This window comes from Cygnus atratus, chromosome 11, assembly GCF_013377495.2.
Source record: "Cygnus atratus isolate AKBS03 ecotype Queensland, Australia chromosome 11, CAtr_DNAZoo_HiC_assembly, whole genome shotgun sequence".
In the NCBI taxonomy this organism is placed as follows: Eukaryota; Metazoa; Chordata; class Aves; order Anseriformes; family Anatidae; genus Cygnus; species Cygnus atratus.
In genome coordinates, this window is record NC_066372.1 from 7150079 (window position 1) to 7175799 (window position 25721).

A 25721-nucleotide genomic window follows, 5' to 3' on the forward strand; every position below is an offset into this window, starting at 1 on the left:
GAAAAATTAACATTCTTCCCACAGTCATACTTGTTCAAGCTAACCTAAAAATGGACCATAGTGTAAGCAGGTTTTTCCTAAGACTCCAGGTGATACGTTCATTTTTCTTCTATTAAATATGCAGATGACTGAATGTAGTGTTTTAAAAGGAGTTTTAATTATGAAATGTGATATTCTACTCATTAGGTTGCTCTGGCAGTATGTGCAAATGCATTGTTTTGTTGCTTCTGTCGATGTAAAACATAAGAGGGCAGTTTATTCACCTCAGTCCTATGTAGTTAAGTTTCGGGTTAACACCTGCATGAGTAGATAGACCCTTCTGATACACTAGAGAAAAATCTATTCTGAGTTCTGTCAGACCAGGAAAACTTTAACATCATGTTTAGTTTCTAGCTTGAAAACAAAATTTCATTTTTCCTTTGCAACAGAACTAAATTCTGTTATAGAATTGCATCTGAAAAGGGCAGATTTCAAAGCAGTTTCCCAACTATCGCAACAATGATGAATGAATCAGCTTGTATTGAATTTGAAAATTTGTTTGGAGGACTTTGTCAGGCATAACTAGAAAGCAGCAATATTGAGATGGTTATCTGTTTTCTCTGCTACATCAGGTAGAGTCCTGTAGATGTGATGTTCTTTAGACATTGATTTTTGATGCAAGCCTGGTAAGTATCAGCCTCAATTGATGAAGGCTCTGAGTAGGGAAGATGCTTCCAGCCTAGTGTTTGATGCTCTCACAACTTCACATTTGAAGGGCTTATGATGCCTTTGTCAACAGATAACTAACAATGAAGAAAGGTATAAATGTTGAAAGTGATGGAAATACTTTACAATTGTGTTTAAAATGTATTTTAGAAATTTAAAGCATGTGCAAATATGCAAAAGTAAATAGTGGTTTCCAGGAAATAGAGTGGGTAGCAAATTGATGGTCTGTACAGAAAAGGACTCTGACATGTTACAGTAATACAAATATTTGCGTTCCAGAGAAATTCTTTGTACACTGATATAACCACATTAAGGGATTAGATATGCATGCATTAGATATGCAGACATTCTGTGCACTAAACTTGCTTTTATCCTGACCTTAAATCTTAGCAGGAAATCCATGTAGTGCAGACTAGTGGTGTGTGTTATAAATAAGAGTAATTGTAGATTCTTAGCACATTACTGGAGACTTGGTCTGCATTGAGAAATGGAATGTGTGGATTAGATGTCTGATTTCACAGAATCGTCTAGGTTGGAAGAGAACTCCAAGATCATCTAGTCCAACCTCTGTCCTAACACTAACAAGACCTCCACTAAACCATATCACTAAGGACTACTGTCACGGAAATGTAGCATAGCATTACAATGTTCACATGTTGTATTTCTGACTGGACAAAGCTACGTAGAGATCTATGATAAATCACTTTCCTCAGTTAAGTAACCGCTGACATAACAGCAACATGAAATGCTCTAGCATGACTACACTTCTTCATTGAGTGGTTACCATAAGAGCAGTTACAGTTGTCCAATATCTTGTCAATTTTTGTCCTGATTAAATTAACGGTTCTTTTCAAACTTCTATTATGCACTTTAAATATCCCCAAGTCTTAATGGAACACCAGTTTTGTGTGTATATCATCAAAGACAAAGCGTGAGAGATAAGAACTGATGACATTTCATTACACTGACCTTACTAAATATGGTGAAATAATAACAAAGATTTCAAGGCTCTGATGTTATACCAAATTCTGGATTCATTGTTATGAATAAGAAGAAACAACATCAACTGAGGTTACCATACTGTGGTTACATACTGCACTGTGCATACCATACTGAGGTTACATACTGTAACTTGTCAATTCCTGTAGTACTGTCATTTCTCCTTTGGCATTTCAAGATCACAGAATCACAGAATCGTCTAGGTTGGAAGAGACCTCCAAGATCATCTAGTCCAACCTCTGTCCTAACACTAACAAGTCCTCCACTAAACCATATCACTAAGGACTACATCTAAATGTCTTTTAAAGACCTCCAGGGATGGTGACTCAACCACTTCCCTGGGCAGCCCATTCCAATGCCTAACAACCCTTTCAGTAAAGAAGTTCTTCCTAATATCCAACCTAAACCTCCCCTGGCGCAACTTTAGCCCATTCCCCCTCATCCTGTCGCCAGGCATGTGGGAGAATAGACCAATCCCCACCTCTCTACAGCCTCCTTTAAGGTAACTGTAGAGAGCGATAAGGTCGCCCCTGAGCCTCCTCTTTTCCAGGCTAAACAACCCCAGTTCCCTCAGCCGCTCCTCGTAAGACTTGTTCTCCAGACCCCTCACCAGCTTGGTTGCCCTTCTCTGGACTCTCTCGAGCACCTCCATGTCCTTCTTGTAGCGAGGGGCCCAAAACTGAACACAGTACTCGAGGTGCGGCCTCACCAGAGCTGAGTACAGGGGGACAATCACTTCCCTAGCCCTGCTGGCCACACTGCTTCTTATACAAGCCAGGATGCTGTTGGCCTTCCTGGCCACCAGAGCACACTGCTGGCTCACATTCAGCCAACTCTCAACCAGTATTCCCAGGTCCTTCTCTGCCAGGCAGCTTTCCAACCACTCATCTCCCAGCCTGTAGTGCTGCTTGGGGTTGTTGTGCCCCAGGTGCAGGACCCGGCACTTGGCCTTGTTGAACCTCATACAGTTGGCCTCAGCCCATCGGTCCAGCCTATCCAGATCCTCCTGCAGAGCCTTCCTACCCTCGAGCAGAGCGACACGCACCTAACTTGGTGTCGTCTGCAAACTTACTGAGGGTGCACTCGATCCCCTCATCCAGATCATCGATAAAGATATTAAAGAGGACTGGCCCCAGCACTGAGCCCTGGGGAACTCCACTAGTAACCGGCCTCCAACTGGATTTGACTCCATTCACCACGACTCTTTGGGCCCGGCCATCCAGCCAGTTTTTAACCCCACGAAGCGTACGCCAGTCGAAGCCACGAGCAGCCAGTTTCTTGAGGAGAATGTTGTGGGAAACGGTGTCAAAAGCCTTACTGAAGTCCACATCCACAGCCTTTCCCTCATCCACCAAGCACGTCACTTTGTCATAGAAGGAGATAAGGTTCGTCAAGCAGGACCTACCTTTCATAAACCCATGCTGACTGGGCCTGATCGCCTGGTTGCCCTGCAAGTGCCGCGTGACGACATTCAAGATAATCTGCTCCATGAGCTTCCCTGGCACTGATGTCAAACTAACAGGCCTATAGTTCCCCGGGTCTACCCTCTGACCCTTCTTGTAGATGGGCGTCACATTTGCTAGCCGCCAGTCGACTGGGACCTCCCCTGATAGCCAGGACTGCCAATAAATGATGGAAAGCGGCTTGGCCAGCTCCTCTGCCAGTTTCCTCAGTACCCTCGGGTGGATCCCATCCGGCCCCATCGACTTGCGTACATCCAAGTGCTGTAGCAGGTCGCCAACCATTTCCTCGTGGATAGTGAGGGCCACATCCTGTTCCCCATCCCCTTCCACCAGCTCAGGGTACTGGGTATCCAGAGAACAACTGGTCTTGCCGCTAAAGACTGAGGCAAAGAAGGCATTGAGTACCTCAGCCTTTTCCTCATCTTTTGTAACTAAGTTTCCCCTCGCATCCAGTAAAGGATGGAGATTCTCCTTAGTCCTCCTTTTTGTGTTGATGTATTTGTAAAAACATTTTTGTTATCTTTAACAGCAGTAGCCAGATTGAGCTCCAGATGAGCTTTGGCCTTTCTAATTTTGTCCCTGCACAGCCTTGCAACATCCTTATAGTCCTCTTGAGTAGCCCGCCCTCTTTTCCAAAGATTATAAACCCTCCTTTTTCTCCTAAAATTTGATTTGAAAAGTAGTAAACTATTGTAATGCCACCTTCAGTGCAGATGATCCGTTGGATGCTGAAATAGTTAATATAGGCTTCTCTTACTCTTACTCTGACGTGCAATAAATCTGTTGACCTCCAGTTAAAAGTTGTGTTGGCAAAGTTGGCATGTTGCTTAAAAGTCACCTTTTTTTAAAAAAAAGTTTCACTTTTCTAACCAGCCTAGGCAAGAGAAATATGATTAACTAATTCTTATAGCAATGTATTTGCCAGCTTTTTGTTGTTTAAAAATTACAGGGATTCTTTTGTTGCTGGGGGCAGTTGAGGCATTCTGTATCATGTAAGTGTATACACATATAACTTTGTTCTCTAACTTCCTGGTCTTTCTAAATTGATATGTAAACCATTTTCAAATTTGGATATCTGTTGTGGATCAGAACTTTCTCTTTAGTTGCAGTAAGAGAGTACTCCAAGAGATCTAAAAGCGAGGATGAACAGCTATGACTATAGTCTGCACACATGGAACATACACAGGCGATTCGTAGCAGCAAGCTTTAGGCCATCTTCTGTTTGTCCAGATCTATTTCTATGCCTGGAAGAGTGACCAGCCAATCTTGTAATCACTGACATACTTGGAAGATGTTGTTCATTGCATAGCACTGCAGGGAAAAAATGATAAATTGCAATTTATTTTGATGTTCCAACTGATTTGGTCATCTGCATGAGATGAGTATTAAGTTTGCATACTAAATTGGCTTTTGCTTGAAGTAAAAACAAACAACAGATCTGCAAACCCCTCAAAGCAGAAGGAATGCACCGTCTAAAACCAGCTCAGTAACAAAGCTCATCTCCTCAAAACAACTAAAACAGTGAGATATTTTTTTCTTCTTTTTTAAAAAACCGAACAGCACCTTTAATTTACTTTTATTTTTTCTGCAGTGATACTCTGCAGTGAATGGAGGTCACTGTGAAGGGAAATAGCCCAGAGAGTCTTTTGCTGGGCTGTTTTCTACACTAAGGTAGTTGATGAAGATACCTTAAAACCACAGAAAAGCAGTATTATTGCAAAATAGTAGTCTGTCATAGATCACTGTAGCTGTTTTATTTACGTTGACAAGCTTTTTGTCCAGTGACTAGACAATTTCAAGGTATTTAACTCTATAAACTCAGAGCTAATTTATTATGAACTTTTAAGTGTGAATTATTTGGAAGCCTGGGTTGAATTTGATTGTCTTAAGATTTTTTTTATTTTTTTTTCTGCAATGCTAATTCCAACTCTCAAAGAGAAAAGGAAATTCATAACTTCCTGAGTTGCTTCCTTTTCAGTGTGTTGGCAGAAAGTACTTTAAAACTAGAAATGAATGGACTGGGGATAAGAAAGTAACTTGTTTGTTTCCTGTGTTACAGACCTGGCTACTGGAAACCTTCTTGGTCAAGCAATACTCTCTGCCAGGCTTATTTTTTATGAAATGAAGTTTAATCTTGAGGTAAGGTTCAGTTTACTTTTACCTTTCTTTATGCAATATGATGTAGGATGAGAAATTACAGAAATTTAAAACCTTTATCTGCTGCCTGTACTTATTAGTATAGTATTTTCTTTAGATAATCCGTATGAATACATATATCTTTTGCCGTGTTTGTGAAAAGAGAAATCAAGGTGAAAATTAAATGCAATGCATGAATATTAAAGCTCCAAGTAAACACTGTGATTAGCAGCCAGGAGACTAACTTGACCGTTACAGCTATTGACTATTTTTAAACAGTTTCCAGGGAGGAAACCTAGATACTGGAGGATAATATCATAAAATAAATGAGTTCTCTAAGCCTTAGGAAAAAAGGGCTGTGCCTTTCACTGGTATGAGAACAAATAGTTGAGAAGATTACTTTGTTCCATCTTAATACATGTAAGAAAAGTGGCAGAAAGAACAAAGGAAAGTCATTACTAGACTAAACAGTTATATTATTTCTATACCACAATGTTTTGATAAGCGAATGTCATTTTGAAAGTGGTAAGACTGGCTTTGGACAAAATGTTGATAAATCCTGCTCTAGATTCTTAATTTGTCGGAGTTATTTTGACCTTGTACACATTACTGTTATAAGTGTGTCTCTGGCTCTGACTTCTCATCTGGAAATAGTGCTTGTAATACTAAAAGGTTGCTAATGGATTTTTGTCCTGTTACTCTCCAAAATCTTTGAAAAATGTCTTTAGTGAGCTTGAAAACAGCCTATAATTAAATCAGCATGTCTGAGGACAAGATTAAATGATGTAAAATTGTTAAAGAATAAATAGTTACTTACTTAATTATAGTTGCAAGTCTTAAGGCTCAATGGTTAGCAACTCTTTAATTCGTATTGTTTTATAGGTAGAGCTAAGTATAGGGAATTCTTACAGTCAAGCGTAACAGAAAGAACCTTGTAACTAGTGTAATTTTATGAATTAAAACTGTATTAGGTCCTCTTTTGCAATGCCACCATTTCCTTACTTTAGTGATACTTGTATCAAATCACTGTTATCAAGTGTGATATCTAATAGTATAGCTGAAGATGTTAATTAGGTTTTGATTTGAGAAATTCATTCTTAAAAAGTATCATATCTTATATCAGTCAAGCTAATTGTGTCTGGCTGTGCAACTGATTGAACTGGATTGGTAACTCCTTACATATCAGACATAACAGATGCTATTGGGAATATTCCTGCATGCCTAGCTGTGAAAGGAGATTTCCCCAAGGAAATTTTTTCAGTTCATTCATGTTGACCTGTTTCTTGAATGTATTGCTCAGTCTGCAATCATTTCCCTCTTCTCTGTCAGCAATATGTCAGTGCTTCTGGCTGTTCCAAATGTGAGCAAAAATGTAAGCAAATGGTGGGAGAACAAACTGTGCTTAAATTCACTGACCTCTTCACATGGGATCTTGGTTCACTGATGGCAGTAAGACCTGCTTTAGTATCTGAAGTTAACTTAAGATCTTTCTGAAAAAGCTTCATACCGAACTAGTCATGGAAAACGTAAATCTGAATCTAAAGCTTGTCTAGGCTGTGTCTCTTTCAGTATATGGAGATTAATGAAGAGTGCATGTGGGGACTGGAAATTGAACTGAAGTGATTGTGTACAATTATGAGCTAAAATAATACCCAATAATAGGAGAAAGTAACCACTAGTGGAATCACTGCCAGAGAAGAATATGAATAGTAAGGAATGCTTCAAGTTCTTCTTGGCATGCATATGCTGGATGTAAGGAAAACGGAAGCTGATCTCTGAAAGTTTTCCTGGGTACGTTTAATGTTGTGGTTGTTTTGCAGAAATCTAACTCAATATAATGCTTTTTGAGAGTTAATGGGAATGTGGCTCCTTGGAATTTACTAATACAAAAGTGTCCAAGGAAGCTGATATTTACTGCCATGATTCAGAGTTTTTTCTGTATCAAACAGTTCAAGATACTAAGATGAGAAGTTTGATGTTAGAGAAAATTTGCCATTGTATGGCTTTGAGAGGGTGATTATCAATAATGGATATATGGAGGATGATATCAATAATGTATGAATTTAAAAAAGCTACGTATTCTATTGCACTTGAATAAATTGGTTAGCAGTTCTCCAGAAATAAAATCTTAACCTTTCTTGATTTCATTAAAAGCTTTATCATTTTGTAAAATAGCAGAGGCAGACATGTTTGCATCAGATGGTGAACAAGGTAAATAGTATTTGGTGTGGTGATAGTTGAATAGTGTTTTTTAAAAGCAACACTGTACCTTGATGCATGCAACAATTGTGAACTTAATTCAAATATAAATATTGGGTCAGCATGTAACTTTGGTTGCAGCTGTTAGTCTTACAGGGCAAGCAGATCAGAAATAGGTCTTGCGCTGCAAGAATTCTTGAGTGTTGCTCCCTCCATTCTGAGTTTTCTTTGTGGATTTTTTGTTGTGTGTATAAATTAGTCACCCCTCTTTTTTATTTTATTGTGCAATAACCGTAGTCTTTGTAAACAGCGTTATTGTTAATGGTGAACTGGTTTTAAGTCCCAGTTCTCAATCATTGGATTGGTAAAGGGATTTTCAAATACTGGATGTGTGTTGAATGTTCCAAGTTTTTAATTTGCTTTTCTTCCGTTCTCTTGACAAAATTCTCAAAGAAGGTTTTGTGGACTTTCAGAGAGCAAGCACCAGCTGATAGGCACAATTTTAGTGCTGGTTACACATGGACAAAAGATGCAAATGTTCAAAAGGCTGTTGGATGATTGCTTCATAACTTGCTATCAAGTCATTTTGTTGTGCTTTTTTTTTTTCCATTAAGGGTGGGGTCAGAGAAGAAGGTATTTTCGGACTGTGTATTTGGAATCATTGGTGAACGTGAAATTTGCGAAATCTTGTTGTCCTACTTCCTGCAGCCTGCCTTGGCAGGCTCTTTTTTAATGGACAGTTTTTGTAGGTAGAAACCCTACAGGGAAATAAGTCAGAGCGTGTCCCCAATTTGGAGCTTAGCTGCTTGATTTGCAGGTATACTTCAAATATTCTGACTATCCCTAATTTTATATATTCCCTTGCTTCCCAATTAAGAAAACATTAAAGGAAGATGTTTTTCATCTTAGAAAAGCAGGTCTGTCTGGTAAGTGTCTCTGAGGTGGCCAAACTGGTAGTTGTTGAAGGCTGATACCAGCTGAAACAAGTAGAAGCCCAAGCTAGAGTCATACGTGCTTTGGTAGGAAATGATACCTGTAGTTGTAAATTGGATCTCAGGTTCATTTCCCATTTGTTGCTGGATATAATCAATAGAAGCAGTAACAATAACAGATTATTTTTCCCACTTGCACTTGGAAAATAACCTCATTGCTTTTTTTATGCAGTAACGTTTTTATTGCCCTCTGATATTTTTGTGTACATTGCAAAGGGTGGTGGCTTAAGTCTTCTTGGAGGCTGAATCTAGTATCTAAAATATAGTGAACTTCCTTGCTGACATGCTTTTTCCTTGAATGCTTTTGTCCATGAGCTGAGGTGAGGGAGGTCTTGGTAGGGCACTTTATTCTGGATTAAGAAACAGTTTTCTGGAGGGATGGTTTCTGTAGAGAATGTACTTGGTAATCCTCTTCTGGATAGTGAACTTAAAATTACAGTGGTAGCATGAGTTCAACACATCTTTTCTTATGAATTCATACTTCTGTCGCAAATACTAGCCCAATATTTTTTCAGTTGTATGTGCAAGTGTGTGTTCCATATACATCTGCTCATATATACTTAGGTATGTAGATGCAGAGTACGTGTTCTTCCACACTTAGGGCATATGTAGTATTTTCCTCATCTGTGACCCATTTTAAGATGTGAGCAGATGGCTATGAGCCATAAGATTAATCCAGTGTTTTAGGTGCATTTTGAAATAGGCTCTGCTAAGAAAAATAATAAAACATGTGAATTGGGGCTCAAACAACTGAAGTCTGCTGATTTGACTATGAGGTTTTAAGTAAGATCATCACCAGCGTCTCTTAATGAGCATATTTGCTCATAAAGGTTTGCACAGGTTTGACCTGAGATTAGCACACAGTTGGCAATGTACTAGACTAATTATCTTATAATTGACTTGCAATGTGTGTGCATCCTGTTAAGCCCTATAAAAGTCCAGCAGCATTTTATGATCTTATCCTTTTTATCTCTATAGTAGTAGCTGCTTTGTGCTTTTATCCTGGTATCTTCAGAGACTGAGGCTTTTCTCAAGCTTAAATCAGTTTCAGGAATTGTCATGGGGATTACACCATTCTATAATGTCCTCCCCTCCTTATCCAGTAGTTGTGAGCATTTACTGTGGGGGAATGGAAATAGTCTTAAAGTTTAAAATACATGAACATTGTGGTGTTTGCTTGAACCAATGGTTGATGAATGTTAGCTTTTTCATGTCTCAGTTTTTCTGCTGTCGTATTTCATGGCTGTTTTGTTATGATGCTACTCCATTAGATAGAGAGAGAGAGAACTGGCTTTGAGGGATCATTTTTCCTAGATTTTCAGGTTACTTCCCTTATAGAGCGAAGAAGTCAGATCTTGATCAGTCTTAACAACTTTCATCTTCAGCATGCATCTATTGTCTTTTCATGTGTAACACTTCTGTGAATGTATTTGAATCCTTCCAAATGAGTTAGAGCTGAAATGTGAGAGGGCTGTGATGAAGGCTTGCTGGAGTAACACATGGCTGGGTAGAGCTCCCAACTCTACCAGTGTGAACCCAGCTGGCATACAGAAATTCTGAACACCTCAGAAATGTTGACTTGATAGGTGCAAGAACACTATCCTTGCTTAGCTTTTCTGCTTTGATCAGCATTGGTGTTTCTGATAGCAGCTGAGCATTCTGTTTGCTGTTACTTTCTCTTTCCTTTACTGTTACTCTTTCTGGTACTCTACATTTCTTACCTGGAGTTCTTCTTGTTAGTCATTTGTTGTTTTTCTCATGTTGAAAAAGTAGTGGTTTTTTTTTTTTTTAAATTTATATTGTTAAAAAAACACAGGAGCCTGTTGGGTCTACCAGAAAAAAAAAAAAAAATTATTACAAGGAACATTAAACTTTTGTGATGGCATGAAATGGTTAAGTGTCAAGACACTGTTTTTCCTTCCTTTCTCCTTCCTCCCTATTCAGTTGCTGCTCTCAGTAACTTAAAGGAGCTTGCACTAAGCTTCTTCAAGGTTGCTGCAATAGCATTTGAAAATCCTTTGGTATTCTAGATATTGGAAACTATGGTTGGTAAGTGTATTCACAATAAATTTTAAGCAGGTGATGGAGGTTGGAAGAGCATGAGCATCTTGTTTTATTAGCTATTGAAGTATGTTGGGAGGAGGTGGCATGATCTGCTGTTTTTCAATTTGACATGTTTTATGAAGGCATCATTTGACTCGTAGGTAGTGTGTAAATTGTTGTATACACTCATCTAGCATTTATTTGGATATAATGGAAGTATCACAGTTCTGTGGGACTACCTTTGTAGTGAGGGATATATGTTGGATTATTATTGCTGTCCTCACCATTTTATTTATTTATTAATCTTTTTTTCTGTAAACTTTATCTCCGTGACACAAACATTGATAAAGAAGGATAAGTTATACAGAAATGATGGTAATCTCATAATGATTCCAAATTGTGTTTGCTCATGAGGAAAAATTGTCGGGGTATCATTACAGTAGGTGGGATCAAGAACAGAGCACTTAAGAGGTAGAAACATAACTGAATTAAGAGAGTAGATTCAAGTAGTGATAGGCTAAGCATTGAATTTTCCACTAAATATTATAAGGCAAAAAAAAAAAAAAAAAAAAGAGTATTCTAAAGACCCACTTGGTGATATTAGCAATGTAATGTCAATATACTGCCTAAAGAAAACGATTCCTTTTTTTCCATTCGAATGGGCAGAATATATTGCGGTGTAAAATGCGTAACATGTTCTATACTGTGTCTATATGCCACTTGAAAAAGAATAAGGAAATGCTGAGTAATACTTAGACCACAGTAGATGAACCCAGTAAGTCATATCCTAGCTGTGTCACTTAATGACTAAATTAACAGCTCTGTCAAGTGGTTTATCACATCCTACATTGGGGTCACTGCCAAGAAGTGGCAGACATAGCCAGAACTTTGGGTAGCTGCTTTGAATTAATGAAGCAATGCTTTAAAGCAAGTGTGCTCTTAAAGGTTGTAAACCCGGGCATAAAAATATTTAAAAAAAAAAAATTGTCCTTCAAAATATGATATCATTTCACTGTTTGAAAACGGAGTGAATATGCAGAAATCTGCAAGCCTGGATTAAACAGCCCAGTTGGTAGTTAGACCTATTATCGTTGCCAGTGTGATTTCGAATCTGGATGAAATGCTTAAAATAATCTGCTGCTTTGGAAAAATGAGTCTCATATTGGCTTAACTCTTCCACAGAAAAACTATTTTTATCTTCATTTATTGTCTCTATGCTATTTAATTTACATGCATGCTCTTAAATTACCAGAAATATATTCAAAACTGTTTAACTGTCTATCTGACTGTAAGCAACTTTCTGCCCTTTTGATGAATATAGATCAACCTTTCAAGCAGTTACGTTTTTCTTAAATAAATAAAATACATCTGTATCTCAAGTATTGTGTAAATTTTGCTCTTGACGCCTGTGAAGATGTTTATTGCTATCCTCCCAAGGGACCCTCTTAAAAGGGCTTATCTCTACAATGGAAGCACTTGATTTAGAGGGGAACCTAGCAAAAGAATGTTGCTTCACCTCTTCTGGCTTCAACAGAAACTCATATTCCCTGTTTTCAACTTTGTTCTGTGGTGTTCTTGCCAAAAAGGAGCAAGCACCTGGAAGGCCTCTTCAAAGCGTTGAGTTGTTGACTGCTGTGTCAGAGGCTTTTACTCCTGAGGCTAATGACTTCCACGTTATAACTAGTTTCAGTCGAGCTCTTTGCTTCTGTTACCCAAAAGCTGCCTTGGTTCTGTTCAGAACAGTGATATTCCCATATCATTGTAATTCATATTTCATCTTGAAGGTACATTCATGCGAGTTAGCAAATATGCCTTTTGACTTGGCAAGCAAACTAGTTGAATTGCTAATAAACTGACTGTCCTATAAACAAATCTTAGAGTCGAATATTTTGGTTTCTTACATAATTTTGCTTGAAGGTGCTTGCTTGCTGGATACGGAACAAAATAGATGATGTTCCTGTATGACTGTGTGAACCGCAAATGGCATGATTGATGCTTATTAATGATGCCAAAGGTGGTCCTAGTTCACCTTCATTTTACTGGTTTTCAAATGGCTTGTTTTTAAGACTTGGTTTTGGACACTAGATGAAATCTTTAAAAAAAAAAAAAAATCTCAGCAAAAATTCACAGCATATAAGCGTAAGCTTTTTTTTATTATTATTTTATCAGAATGTGTGGTATGTATATATAGGCCTTGTGGCTGAGTAGGGCTTTTCTTAGGGCACGGTATGCTTAAGGTCTTGCATTTAACTGTCAATGCACGTTTTACACACAGGATAAAGAATGTTCTTTGGAATAGTGTTAAGTGTCTTGTATTATAAGTGATGGAAGGCTTATAGTTCTTGTTTGCTTGTTCACGCTTAAACAGTTCTGACTAGCCACCCCAGACAGCATGTAGTACTTGAGACTTTGTTTTCTTTTGGACACCCCTAAGCTGATACCTGTGTACTCAGAGACCAGAAGTTAATACTTGAAATGGGCAGTTGGTTTACTGCTGTTGCCTTCACCTTTAAGCTTCTTTGATCAAAACAGAGTGTTTTTTTTTGCTTTTGTTTTGTTGTTGTTGTTCTGTTTCTGGCTGCCAGAAGAGTGCATGCTGCTCCCTTCTAAATTTGTTGATGAAACACAACTTCTAGTTCAGCATTCATGTGTGTGATATTTGGACATCAGTGATAATTCTCCCTGAAGCACCTCTCTACGTTGTTCTCAGGGGAATGGCAAAGCAACTGGTCAGTGATGGCATCTTCAGTGTCTTGCCCATCAAGGAGTTCGATGAGGGCCTTGCTGTGCCATATGACCATGTTTCAGGCATGCAACCCACAGGTTACAATGAGCTGTGGAGAATCAGCCTAGTGTTCTAAGAAAAAATATAAATAGCACCCCTTAAGCACTTTTGAGAGCAGCCTGGTACAAATGAGTTACAAACAGACAGCAATGGAGCAGTATAGAGAGGGTGGACTTCTTTGGAAAGTGTGAGCTTTTACAGGATAATTACATAAGGTGGCAACAGCGAACGACTGGTTTAAGTGCCACTGTGAGTTTGTAGTAAAACATATTTTGTTGATCTTAATGCCTGCACAGTTGCCTGCCTGCCGTGTGGTGCCGTCGTTACTGATTGTGAAAGATGACACTTCAATTTGTATTCATAATTTGGGAAATAAGAAGTGTAACTAGAAGGACAACTGAGTTTGTGTTTTTGATTACCTTTTGCTTAAGGTTTTAGCAGGTAGCAGTCCACTGAAGAAGTGCTTGGTATGTTGCAGGAGAATTAGATGTTCAACTGTTGTGACTAGTAGAAAATATAGCATGTGCTGTATTGCTGGTGCCATAGGCCAGCAGTAGGGTGGTGGGTACTGTGATGAATAGAGAACTTCTGATCCACTGGGTTGTCTTACTAAGTTAGTGTAATATAAAAATACATAGCTTTGCCTTATACTATCATGTGTACATGTAGGCTTTTAGACTTTGATACTCCCATAATCTAGATTTGTATTTTCTCAAGCCTAAATGAACAAGTTAAGGAACATCTCTGGGGAGACAGACCTCTGCTAAATCATAACAGAGCATTGTTTTTCACCAATAGCACTGGCAGTGGCAACTTTGACGTGTCAAATACGGATTATGTCCATAATCAGTGTTAGCTGTTCCATGTTTGCCTGGTTTAAAAATGCAGATGTTTTGGCTTGTTTTACTTCAAGCGTTCTATTGGCAAGGATGTGAAATGGAAGCAAAGTCATGTTCATTTCATCATAGCATTAAGCTGAGATAGTTTAAAAAAAAAAAGTCTGCATTTTCTGTTTGCTTAGCAATGTAGCTCAAAATATATAAACCATGTCCTTGCCTCATCAGCAGTCAGACACCCCAAGCATTGGGGTAGGAATGGTAGAAATTAAGCCAGGTAAGTATGTGAATGCTCAAGAAGATCAGTGTTTGCTAAATGATCACCCCTGTAAATTTCACTTCTTGTGCCTCTCGTAAGCTATGCTTCTGCTGTTTTGTTGTATGCTTTTAGCTTGATGATAGTTAATTTTTGCTTGAATTACAGGATGCAAACTCCTGTTCTTGTTAATATTCAGAAGTACAGCCTTTTATCTTGGGTTATACGTCTCTTGAGAGTCCTTGTAAAATGCTTCTTGAGATAATTATGCTTCCCCCTCTCTCTCTTTGCACAGCAGCTGATAAGGTAGTTTTCGTGTCAGTGCAACCTTCCCAGTCTAGCAGAGCTGGGCTCTGTTACCATTTAGCTTTTCAGGGAATGTGCTGTGAAATTTCTGTATTTGTCATGTGACACCAGGAGGGAAAGCAATTTTAAATGAATTGCCAGTGGAAGTAAAAGGTGAGTATGCTTTGACACTCAGCTTTCTTGTTATTACTTTGGAGACATTTCTCAAGGAGTGTTAACAAACATTTGCTTGACTTACTATCTTGTGACTTGTCCATCATTAACTTTGTACTTTTCTGGCTTATTTTGTATCAAACAAGTAAATCAATAGAAAAGCATTTTACAAACTTATTTCAGGGAAAATAGAATGTTCAGATCTACAGATACTTACATTTTTTTCAGTATAGAAAATGTATTTGATGTTCAAACTTTCACTGAAAAAAAAATCAAGAGATGAAGGGATGTTTACTGTGTGTATGCATGCATATGTGTGTATATATATAATATAAATATATTTTTCCGTAGGGAATTTCAGAAAAAATCTAATGGGAAAAAATGTAAAAGAAAAATAGATTACTTGTTCACTGAGTATGTATCTGCATCTAAACCCAGACCTATTGTAGCTTAACAGTACCAGCATCCTAGTTCTAGCTGTTGTTGTGTGAATGCATGTCTATGCAAGGGGCTTTGAGGAAGGATAAAATAATATCTGCTGAAAGTTGAAGTAAGGCTTTGCAAATGGAAGTCTGCTGCAAGTTTTATCCTCCCAGGTTAGTGACTGCCAGCTATGGTGACATGCTGGTCTCTCGGTGACCCAAATGGGACAGTGATCATCCCTTTACCACATGGTGCTTCTCTTCCTCTACTGAAGATCACTACTGTCTTGGATGATCTGGCATATCATTTATATAATCACTCCATAACCCAGTTCTGTGAAAACTAAGGAGAAGATTCTGTTCAAAACATGATGACCAACATATGAAAAAAAGTGTCAGAACTGGGTGAACATGATTGTGCAGACAAATGTTGGCAGTTCTGAGAGAGGCTGTTAATGTCTGCAGCTGGAAGGTAGCTGGCTATTGTAGTGGTTACACCAGTGCTGGACTGTGGCCGGAATGGCAGGCATCCCCACAGCCTGATGTTACTTCACCCCAGAGAAACTTAATATTGTCTCATTCTTAGCTCATACTTTTCAGTATTATCTTTTCTAGTATGTTGGAAATATTTTTTCTTATTGTCATGATCTATCCAAGGTATCTCTGTGGGTGCGTAGGCGCTTGCTCATCTTTGTTGAACCACTGGTTATACTCTTGTTTTGTTGGGATTTCCCAGAACATGGGTACATACCTGTCATTACTGGGTTCTCTCAGTGATGATTCTCTTGTTTAAGGACTTCAAGCTGCTGCTCTCTTTCCCGTGCTGTCTGGACTGTAACTTATTATTTCAATCTCCAGCCTTGCAAGCACGGATCAGTTACAGTCTGATTTAGAAATTGCCTACTCCAGTGCTTACAGGGCATTAGATTTAGTGCGAGGTGAAACATTGCTTCCAAAATCCTTTTGATTTCCAGGAATCCTTTGATTTTTGATCACCTGCTCCAGAGAGTAAGTGATATTGGGGAGGAGAAACAAAGTGTCTGTTAGTTGCACAGAAAAATATTTGAAGTGGTGTGAATCAGTGTATAGAAGCTAAAGGGAACATGGAAGGATTTTTTCCATTGTTTTTCTCTGTGGTGTCAGCCCTTTTTCTTAACCACGTTCATTTTTCTTTTGAGGAAAAACAGCTCTCTTATTTTGGCTGTTACCCAGGAGATGGAAACTGCCTGTCCCAGTTACTGCTGAAAGCCAGGTGGGGAGGTTTAGCTTGAGGCTAATCTGAAGTAGACACATGAATACCCACTTCTGATTTTTGAGAACACAGTGCTGAAGGAAGCTGATAACTAACTCATGGGCTCTTTTAGTAAGCTCTTTTTGGAATAAAGTATATTTTGGCATCTCTGAAAACAGGAGCATTGAATTTAAGGGAGATTAGACCATTGCATATTTAGGTCCTTCCTTCTTTAAGGAGTAGTATTTGAACCTAGAGGGAAAAAAAATAACAAGAAGGCATTGGGAGGCCATGGTAACAGGTTCATAACTTGTAAAATTGTATTAAAGACTACAGGGATTAATTTACCATGTCTGTGTATGTAGAGCAGGGGGGGGAAAAAGGTTCTTTTGCAGCATGGAAGACCTAGGTTGAAAACTTGCAAGGTGAGGTGGTGGTAAAATGTAAAAACTAGTAAAAATAACAATTGAGTAGCTTCCCTGTGGATGTTGTGGACTCCATTTCAACAGAGCTTTGTAAGAACAGATAAAATAAGCACCTGCCAGGGACACCATAGGGATGCACCATTTTTCAGTAAAAGGGACTAAACTAGACTGCCTCTGGAGGTTCCTTTGGACACGTGCTTTTATGGTGGTTCTTCTAATGCACAATCACAAAGTGAAAATATTATCAAGCTAGGAAACAATGTAATGCATTTTGAAGGGGCTTTTTGGTGTAAATATGAAGCGATGGATCATCACCTTGTTTTTAAACTTATCAAGTATGTGATGAGATCATACTGTTGAAGCTGTTTCCAAGTTCTGACTTACTGCGTTCTGTATCTTACTGCTGAGATCCTGCCCAAAAGCTGTGTTTTGCTAATTTTATACTAACCTAACAAAAGAAGTAGTACAAACTGCAAAATCACAAGTTTAGCAGAATATCTTTTATCATAGATATTTACCTTTCCTATTGAAGTTTCATAGCCTAGCTTCACCATTTGGCTTTTCTCTGTCCCCTTTTGTCCATTCATAGAGGGAGATTAGGCACTGCACTGAATTTAAATGTTTCCTCATAGTGTGCCCTTTTAAAAATCCATTTTTGAGTGATCCATATGAAAGGGTTAATTAAACTTTTAAAACTTATCTGTTGGAAGTAAATGTGTCTATTTTCATACCATTACTTTGTGACCCTTCACCTTAAAAGAAAATTTTGTTTTCTGACATGATATCAAGATTCAGAATTAAGAAGCGTAATAATACATCATCATAACTTACCCAAGGCCCCACTGACTACTGTCAGTGCTGATAATAAAGGATTTGTATGTATGTCAGGAAACTTTCAACCTAAGTGCTAATTTATGACTATTAAGTCATTGGTGTAGTATTTCTTACCAGGAAACAATGAATCACTTCATTAGACATGGTGATGTTTCACTTCTTTAACCTTAAAAGAAGGTGGTTAGATGGATCTTGGAGAAGGTGGTGCCATGTGCCTGTGCAACTGTATTATATTCATTTAGCTATAATGTTTGAGTGTACAGATTTGGTTGAATATATATGTTAGCAGAAGAGAGGAGACATCTTTACATGTTTCTACTCTTTTTTTTTTTTTAAAGATGATTGTTGAATGCATTTATATTTTTTTTCTGAATATTTCCCTTCAACCAAAGGCATTCATACCAAAAGCTAGACTGTATCTCGTTCATGGAGAAGTTGAAAAATCCAGGAAAAGGTCAACATCCATGTTACTTTCTAATGGACAAGACAGCTCAAGTTTTAAGATGATACTTGTAGGTCCCTTCCAACTCGGGATATTCTGTTTAATGTGAGTGGCTTGCAAGCCTCACCTTTGGTTCAATAAAAAATCAAGGAGGAGAGGAAGGCTTTTTCTGGAAAATGTTTTCTAGAACTTGTACTCACTGGTGTCACTTTCTCTCTTAATCTTTTTAAGAGGAGTAGCAATTAGGAGAGAGTGAGAGTCCAGAGGTTTGCATTTAATGTCCCTGCCCTAACACATTCTCCAGACAGAGAAGGGAGCAGGAATTGTGGCTCACTGTACTGCACCAGAACCAACAGCCAGGTTTTAAAGGTGGCCTGTGAGTTAGGGTTGCTTTCTGAGCAACTTGCTCAGGCTGTTTTTCAAGCTGATGTGTCTATTTTCCAGCTGTTAATGTGCCAGTTGTTTTTAACAGTGCATGTACATACACATGAACACAATTCTGCCAGGGACCCTTCTGGTGAAAACTGCTCCAACCTGTGGTTTCTTAGGATATTTTTGTTTTTTGTGATGCTCTGGGGTTTGCTTATTTATGAATGATTAAGTACTAAGCTAATCCTGACTTTGGTGATTCTCTGTGGAAATACTGCAGAGTTTTCTTTTTCCTTCTGCATTTATTTTGACCTGCTGCTGTACTGAATGATTACTTCTGAAAGTAAGGACCTTTTGGATAAGAATAAAGAACGAGTGTTTGGTAGTAGGTCGGGTCAATAAATGTATATCTTTCCCTAGAATGGTTCAAATCCAGATTTTTATCAGGCACTCGTAGATTCAGAAAGTATTGAGGTGTATACATCAATGTTTCCTGTATATTTTTCCTCTCACTGACCTCTTTTCCATTGTCAGTCTGAAAATCTGGCACTGTCTAGCATTTTATACTGGTGGTAATAAGTGGTTCTGGAAGTAATAAAAAACAGCAACAACAACAAAAACACAAAGTAGAATGATTTAGTTTGCTGAGAGGCAGCTGGGTGGGCTGCCCCAGTAATATGTGGGAGTGTGACATTTTAGAGCTAGAGTTACTCCTAAATGGCATCAGTAGAGAGATGATTTGTCTGTGCCTTGGAGAAGGGTGCAGTCATAAAGCTCGGTGCTTTGGTGTTGTGTTTTCTTAACACTCTTGAGATATAAATGGTGGTTCCTTCCTATTGCTTCAAGTGAGTTTGCCAAATTGAGTATCTGGGCTGTAAAAAGATGCACAACTGGCCTTTAAATTTTTAGCTAGTGGAATGTGTCCTCAAATTATCAGCAGCAGCTAATTTGAGTCCTTAGAATCTCACACCCTCCTATTTAAAAACATGCACATGCATTTATGCAGAAAGCATTTTAAGATTTTGTTGATTCTGCATTTATGCAGAAAGGATTTTAGTTCTGAAGAATTTTTGAAGATCCCTAAGGAAAGTCCAGTGATGGAGGTGTGATTTGGAATGTCAGGACAGTGAGGAAGGACACTTGAGACAAACCCCAGACTATTTACAAAATGAAGCAAAAATCATTTGTATCTTCGTGTTTTTGTAGACAAATGTTGTCAAATTCAACAACATTTCTGAAATAGAACTGGAATGAAAAATAACTTGTTCTTGGAGCTCTGGGTAGGTGCATAACAGGATAGAAAAAAATCTAGTAGATTTATGCAGACCTGAAAAGAACACACAGTATTGCATACTTCAGAATTTTATTTTTTTATTTTTTTATGGTTTATTACCAGCTAATCTAAATGTTCTAACAAAAAGGGATGGTGAGAGTCATGTTCATCATTAGGGGAACCAGTTAATTTCCTCATCTGAAAATATGTAGCCTTTGTCTTTGGAAAGCAACCTACTCCTTCCTGTACCCACTGATTCCCATGTGTCAGGATGTAAAAAGGAGGAGGAAAAAATAACCATTTTGATTTGAGTTTTGCATATTGAAAATTTGGCCTCTAATTTGTATTTGTTATTAAATCTGTCATATCGAAGAGTGAAATATGGATTTAGTGGAAATTATGCAGTTGCTTTTCTGTTAATACTAAATACTTACTGTTGGTGATATACCAAGTAAGTGTATTGTTTTCTTATGCAGCATCTTGTCTTATCTCAGACAAAATATTAACCTTTAGGAATGTGTACACACCTCTTCTGAAAATGAATTTCCAGTATGCCAAGAATAATATCTGTTTGGGGACGGTTTCTAGCTTGAGGATGCTAGTGGGACTGTATATAGAGCTATTGAAAATGTATCATTCTTTTAAAGTCGTTCAATTTTTTTCAATGAACAGTTTGAGCATATGAAAGAGTTAAGTGGAAAATTCTGAGCAATAATGTATCACTTTTTTCAGACAATTCAGTAGAAACTTGCAAGATTTTGAACACCATGGTAGCACTTTCCTTGAAGATCTGTGTTCGCCAATGCAATGTAGTGAAGACAATGCAGTTTGAACCATCCACTGCAGTGTACGATGCCTGCAGAGTTATTCGTGAACGAGTTCCAGAGGCTCAAATGGGACAAGGTGAGTTTCTGTATTTATCCTTAGTCGATTCACTGGCTGAATTGAAAATAAACAGACCCACGCTGTTTTTACTGTCTGTTGTGTTCCTTCATTTATCTTTACGGTTGTAGGGCTTGTGTTTTAATTTAAAGAAGACTCTGGAGTAAAAGACACAGAGTTGAAACAGATTTTTAAGTTGCTGAAGTTAGCTGAATTCTTTCTTCTTGTGGTGAGACAGATTTTTTTCTACAATGGGAACATTTTTTGTTGAAACTCTCACTTTCTATGTAAACTGCTTGTTTGGCTGAAGGATCGTTTTCCCTGTGTGCACACATTCACCAGCCTTTTTGAATCTTGCTCTGTTCTCCGAAAGGCCAAGTTATTGGAGAACAGATTTTGTGGTATCATCTTAAAGCAAAGCTTGTGGCTATGCTTTCTAGGAAGGTCTGGGTAAACTTGTTTGATGCCTCAGCAAAGAAAGGGACAATGTGGATTACCAAAGAAGGTTGGACATCTCCAAAATGCAGAAAGGGAAATGCTTTAAACTGTTTAAGTTTAAAAACAAACAAGAACAGAAAAAACAAAACAAACAAACAAAACCCACCATATTCAGAATGGTGCTATTCATTAATCAAATCTCTCTGTACATATTGAGCAAATTAGATGTGAAAACACTGAAATATTTGTTCACTCAGGCAGAAAATCTGTTTTAAATTTAGCCAAAGTTGTTCAAAAATCCAGATTCTTCAGAATCATTTGGTTTTCTACTGTGTATAATGCCATTGGAATGTAATTGTTAGAACAGTTTGAGATTTATGCACAGCTTTCCAATATTAGAGGTCTCCTGAAAACCTTGTCTCAACTGTTAAAAAAGAAAAAAAAATCCAGTAATGTATGATATTGGTATTATTTAGTAATGCTTCTCCTTTGCAGAAGCCCTTAGGAAGTCTAGTTACAGAGCTTCTATTTTTCAGATATAACTTGTGCGCTTTTGATATACTGATCTCCTAAGGCAGTTATTTTGAACAGCTGTTGTATTCAGTAAAGTCAAGTAATAAATAGCCCTGAATATCATAAATCTCAGAAAAGCCTGGGAACTCTCTTGAGGTTTTTTTTAATGTGATTGCAGTGCAATTACAAACTTTAAACACCTTTCTGAAGTTGCAATGCATAACAATATATATATATATATATATATATATATATATATATATATATATAACAACTTATCCTTTCCCCTTCCTTGTGGCTGTTAAAACATTTGTTTGCCTGTTCGTTAGGAAAACCCATAGTGGTGCAGTACAGAGTGATCTAACCAGTTCCTGCACAACAGAAAACGTTGTCTTGTAGTTCTACTATCAACCATGTAAGTTTCACTTCTCCAACAAGCTTACATGCTGGGACAGAGGCGACTGTGATATTCATGTGCAAGCTGCACAGCTACTGTTACTTCATTACTAGGGTGCGCTCCACAGAAGTGAAATGTAGAGCAGTCAACGCTTCCTTGGTAATTCTGCTCTCAGCGCAAAGGCCCTTTGTGTGCTTGTAAAGGTCACAAGCTATTTATAGGCACAGATTCTAAAATTTCATATAATTGATTCTGTACTGAATTTGTGTCCATAAACATCTCTGTATGGATCACTTGCCTTTTCAGTAGAGTTTTTAATTATGGTCTGTAGGAAAAGTTGTTCTTACTCAGTTTCTTGAAAGGGTTTTTCCTTTAAAAGTTGGTATCTTTCAGTTATGTTTTTATATTTTTGCGTAAGTAACACTGTTTAATGTAAATGTTGTTGAATAAATGTGAATTGTATCTTTATAATATGCTTAAAGATGAAACACTGTCCCAAAGTTGTAGCTATGTTTGCCTGACGTTCTAATCAGAGGGTGTGATCACATGGCTGAAATTAAGAGGGCGCTGTCCCTTCACTGGGCTGTTGTAACAGACTGTGTGCACACAGGTGACCAGCTTTTATGGAAACAAGCATTAGCTTCAACTTTAAGACCACAGTCAGAGCAGGCGCAACGGAAGAATGGTAGCCTTTTCTGTTTGTGATAGTGGATTTGTCTAAGAATGTACTGTGTATCAATTCTTCATACTTTAGTAGTCCTTCAGTTGACAGTCATGGTATTCATTTTGTGTACCTGGAGTCTAGGCTTTGAAGCTTAAGCCTGAATTTGTTCTTCCGTGGCCACGAGAGTTTTACTGTTTACTTGTGTTTCTGAAGGAATCAATAGATTCTGCTTAGCCTTCAATAGATGCGTTTTTTTTTTCTGAGATTGTTACTACGAATATAATTCTGAAAACCTCTTACCTTTTTCAATTTATAAACCTGAAACATCTACCAAAAAAAAGATTTGTATGTTTAGCATAGGCTCAGTATGTTAAGGGTTGAAAACAATGTTTTGAAATAGAACTACTGCTTAAAATGGTATACTATGATTAAATCCAAACTGGTTGTATTTTTGGATCTCTAAGGATATAGGTCTTTAAGCAGGACCTATGAGCGTTTTAAAAAGGTCTTATTAGCGAGAACTAATTACAAATATAGTACAGATGATCCATAATGGATGTGAAATGTGCATATTTATTGAAGCTTTTGTTCAAGTCTTCTGTAATGCCTGATCTACCCTGCTATCTGTTGCTAAATTAAATATTTCTCTGAAGCACAGAAAAAAATAAAGGCATACTAGTTCATTAAGAATGGGGGGTAAACATAATGGAAGCTTAACCATGAACCTGAATAATCTTGAATAAAATGATGATTTTTTGAGGTTTTATATTTTTCAATGAACCATCTTTTCTGTTACACAGCCTCTGACTATGGATTGTTCTTGTCAGATGAAGATCCTCGTAAAGGTATATGGTTGGAGTCTGGAAGAACGCTGGATTATTACATGCTGAGAAATGGGGTATGGTACAAGTCTGTTGCTTTGTTCATCAACATGTTTTCAGAAAACTTGTTTCCCAAGTAGCAGGAACAATATTTAGTGTTTGGAGGGGTAGGAGAAAGTTGAGTCTTTTCTTGAAACTGATCCATTTCAAAGACATACATGCATCCAAAAAAAAAAAAAGGCGGGGGGAGCATCTTGCTTCAGGAATCTACCCTATAGAGTTGGTTTTGTTGTGGTTTCCCTAAATGTTTAGTAACAGTATTGTTTACTTCATAGGATATATTGGAGTACAAAAAGAAACAGAGACCTCAGAAAATACGTATGTTGGATGGTTCAGTGAAAACAGTCATGGTGGATGATTCTAAAACAGTTGGTGAATTGCTGGTTACCATTTGCAGCAGGATAGGTAAGATTTTGGGACCTACGTATTCAAGAATATTTATTTGTTTATTCCCGTATTGACATCTTGAAATTTAGGATGCCATGCGTGTTATTGGATAGAAGTTGACACATGTTGAAAAATGTTGAAATTATGTTATCAGTTAACATTGACCAAACATTTTTTTTGAAAGCTGTTGTCCATGCTTTCTTGTGAAAGTCAGTAAAGAATTAGCTATATCCTTAAGCTTCAGGATTTCACATTTGAAGGCACAGGTATCTGACAGTACTGTTTTAAATTCTTCAGTGTGTTACTTCTTATACAAGCTTTCCTGCTAGGTGGTAGAAAAATAGAACTAAATTTTCGCTAAATATTAATGACATAGAAGTTGTTGACCTTGAAATACACCTAAACTTAGGTTTCTATGTTACGATTTAGGTTTAGTCACAATATCATGTTACTTGTGTAACTACATATTGAAACCATCCAGAGCAGCTGGCCTAAAATGTATCATTTTGGTTATAGTCTGTTTTTATATTTATCTAAATAAAGACATTTTAGGAAACTAACTCAAATTTACCTATAAGCATGCATTCAACATGGATTACTTTAAAAGATCTTAAGCTCTTGCTTCATTCTCATTTAGAATTAATGATCTTAATTTGACTGAGATAGATTTAGCTTAATTCACTTTCAAGGTAAATTAAAATGTGTGTTTTAACTGTGTGCGTGTTTCTATGCTGGATTCCAATGTGCTGCAATTAATTTGCTCTAAAAATTAGTTTGACTAATTTTCATGAATGTGGTCAAGCATTTGTTTAATTTGCTTTCTTGTGTAACATAAATATGCTGTGGAGGAAGATAATGAGAACAGAGAAATAGGAACGGCGTAGCATATATACTAAATGCTGTGAACTGATTTTTTTTCAATTCAGTTTCATGCAAAATTCATAGGAAGAGTTGAGAGTTCTGGAACTCTACTCATGTGTTTTTTATTCCTCAGTCTGCTGTGCCACGTTTCTTCTGCACATTGTGGGCAAGGTGAAATCACCCAGTTCTCAGGAAGCAATTGTAGGCATCCGCGAAGGGAGATGCACCTTCAAATATGATATATTTGAAGAATAATGCCAAACATTAGAGAAACATCTTCAATGCAGAACTTGTAGATTATTCTTGGGATCCCTTTCCCCATGCTTTGGTTTGCATTTCATCTGGAATATTTTCATTATACTTGTAACGAAGCATTGGTGTTTTAATATATGGAAAATAATTTTATCTGTGTATTAAACGTATTAAATTTTTGTTATTACAAACACTGGATCTATTTCTGATTCCAGGAATAACCAATTATGAGGAATATTCCTTAATCCAGGAGAGCATTGAAGAAAAGAAAGAAGAGAGTACAGGAACACTTAAGAAAGATAGGACGTTGTTGCGTGATGAAAGAAAAATGGAAAAATTGAAGGCAAAACTTCATACTGATGATGATTGTGAGTAGTGAATTCCAGGATGATTCTTTCACTACTACCTTTCTGCAGAACAGGGAAAGAAAACCATACAGGAATGCATTTTTAGCTTCTTCAGTATGACTCACTTGTTCCCTACCTGTATTGCATCTGTTCATATATGGTGTCATCTACTACTGTGCATTTTTGAGTTTAGTTAAGTAGACAAATTGTTGCCTCTAGCTATGAGAGAT

General features: G+C 37.6%; 1 protein-coding gene across 1 annotated transcript in view; it reads left to right on the plus strand.

Moving 5' to 3' along the window:
* Positions 1-25721, plus strand: part of TLN2 (talin 2) — a 177238-nt gene that overhangs the window by 50410 nt on the left and 101107 nt on the right. The window contains exons 4-8 of the mRNA XM_035553894.2: positions 5227-5306; positions 20602-20772; positions 23564-23661; positions 23920-24049; positions 25360-25512. Of these exons, the coding sequence (XP_035409787.1) occupies positions 20637-20772; positions 23564-23661; positions 23920-24049; positions 25360-25512 (517 nt within the window). The 5' untranslated portion in view covers positions 5227-5306; positions 20602-20636. The remainder of the gene's footprint in view (positions 1-5226; positions 5307-20601; positions 20773-23563; positions 23662-23919; positions 24050-25359; positions 25513-25721) is intronic.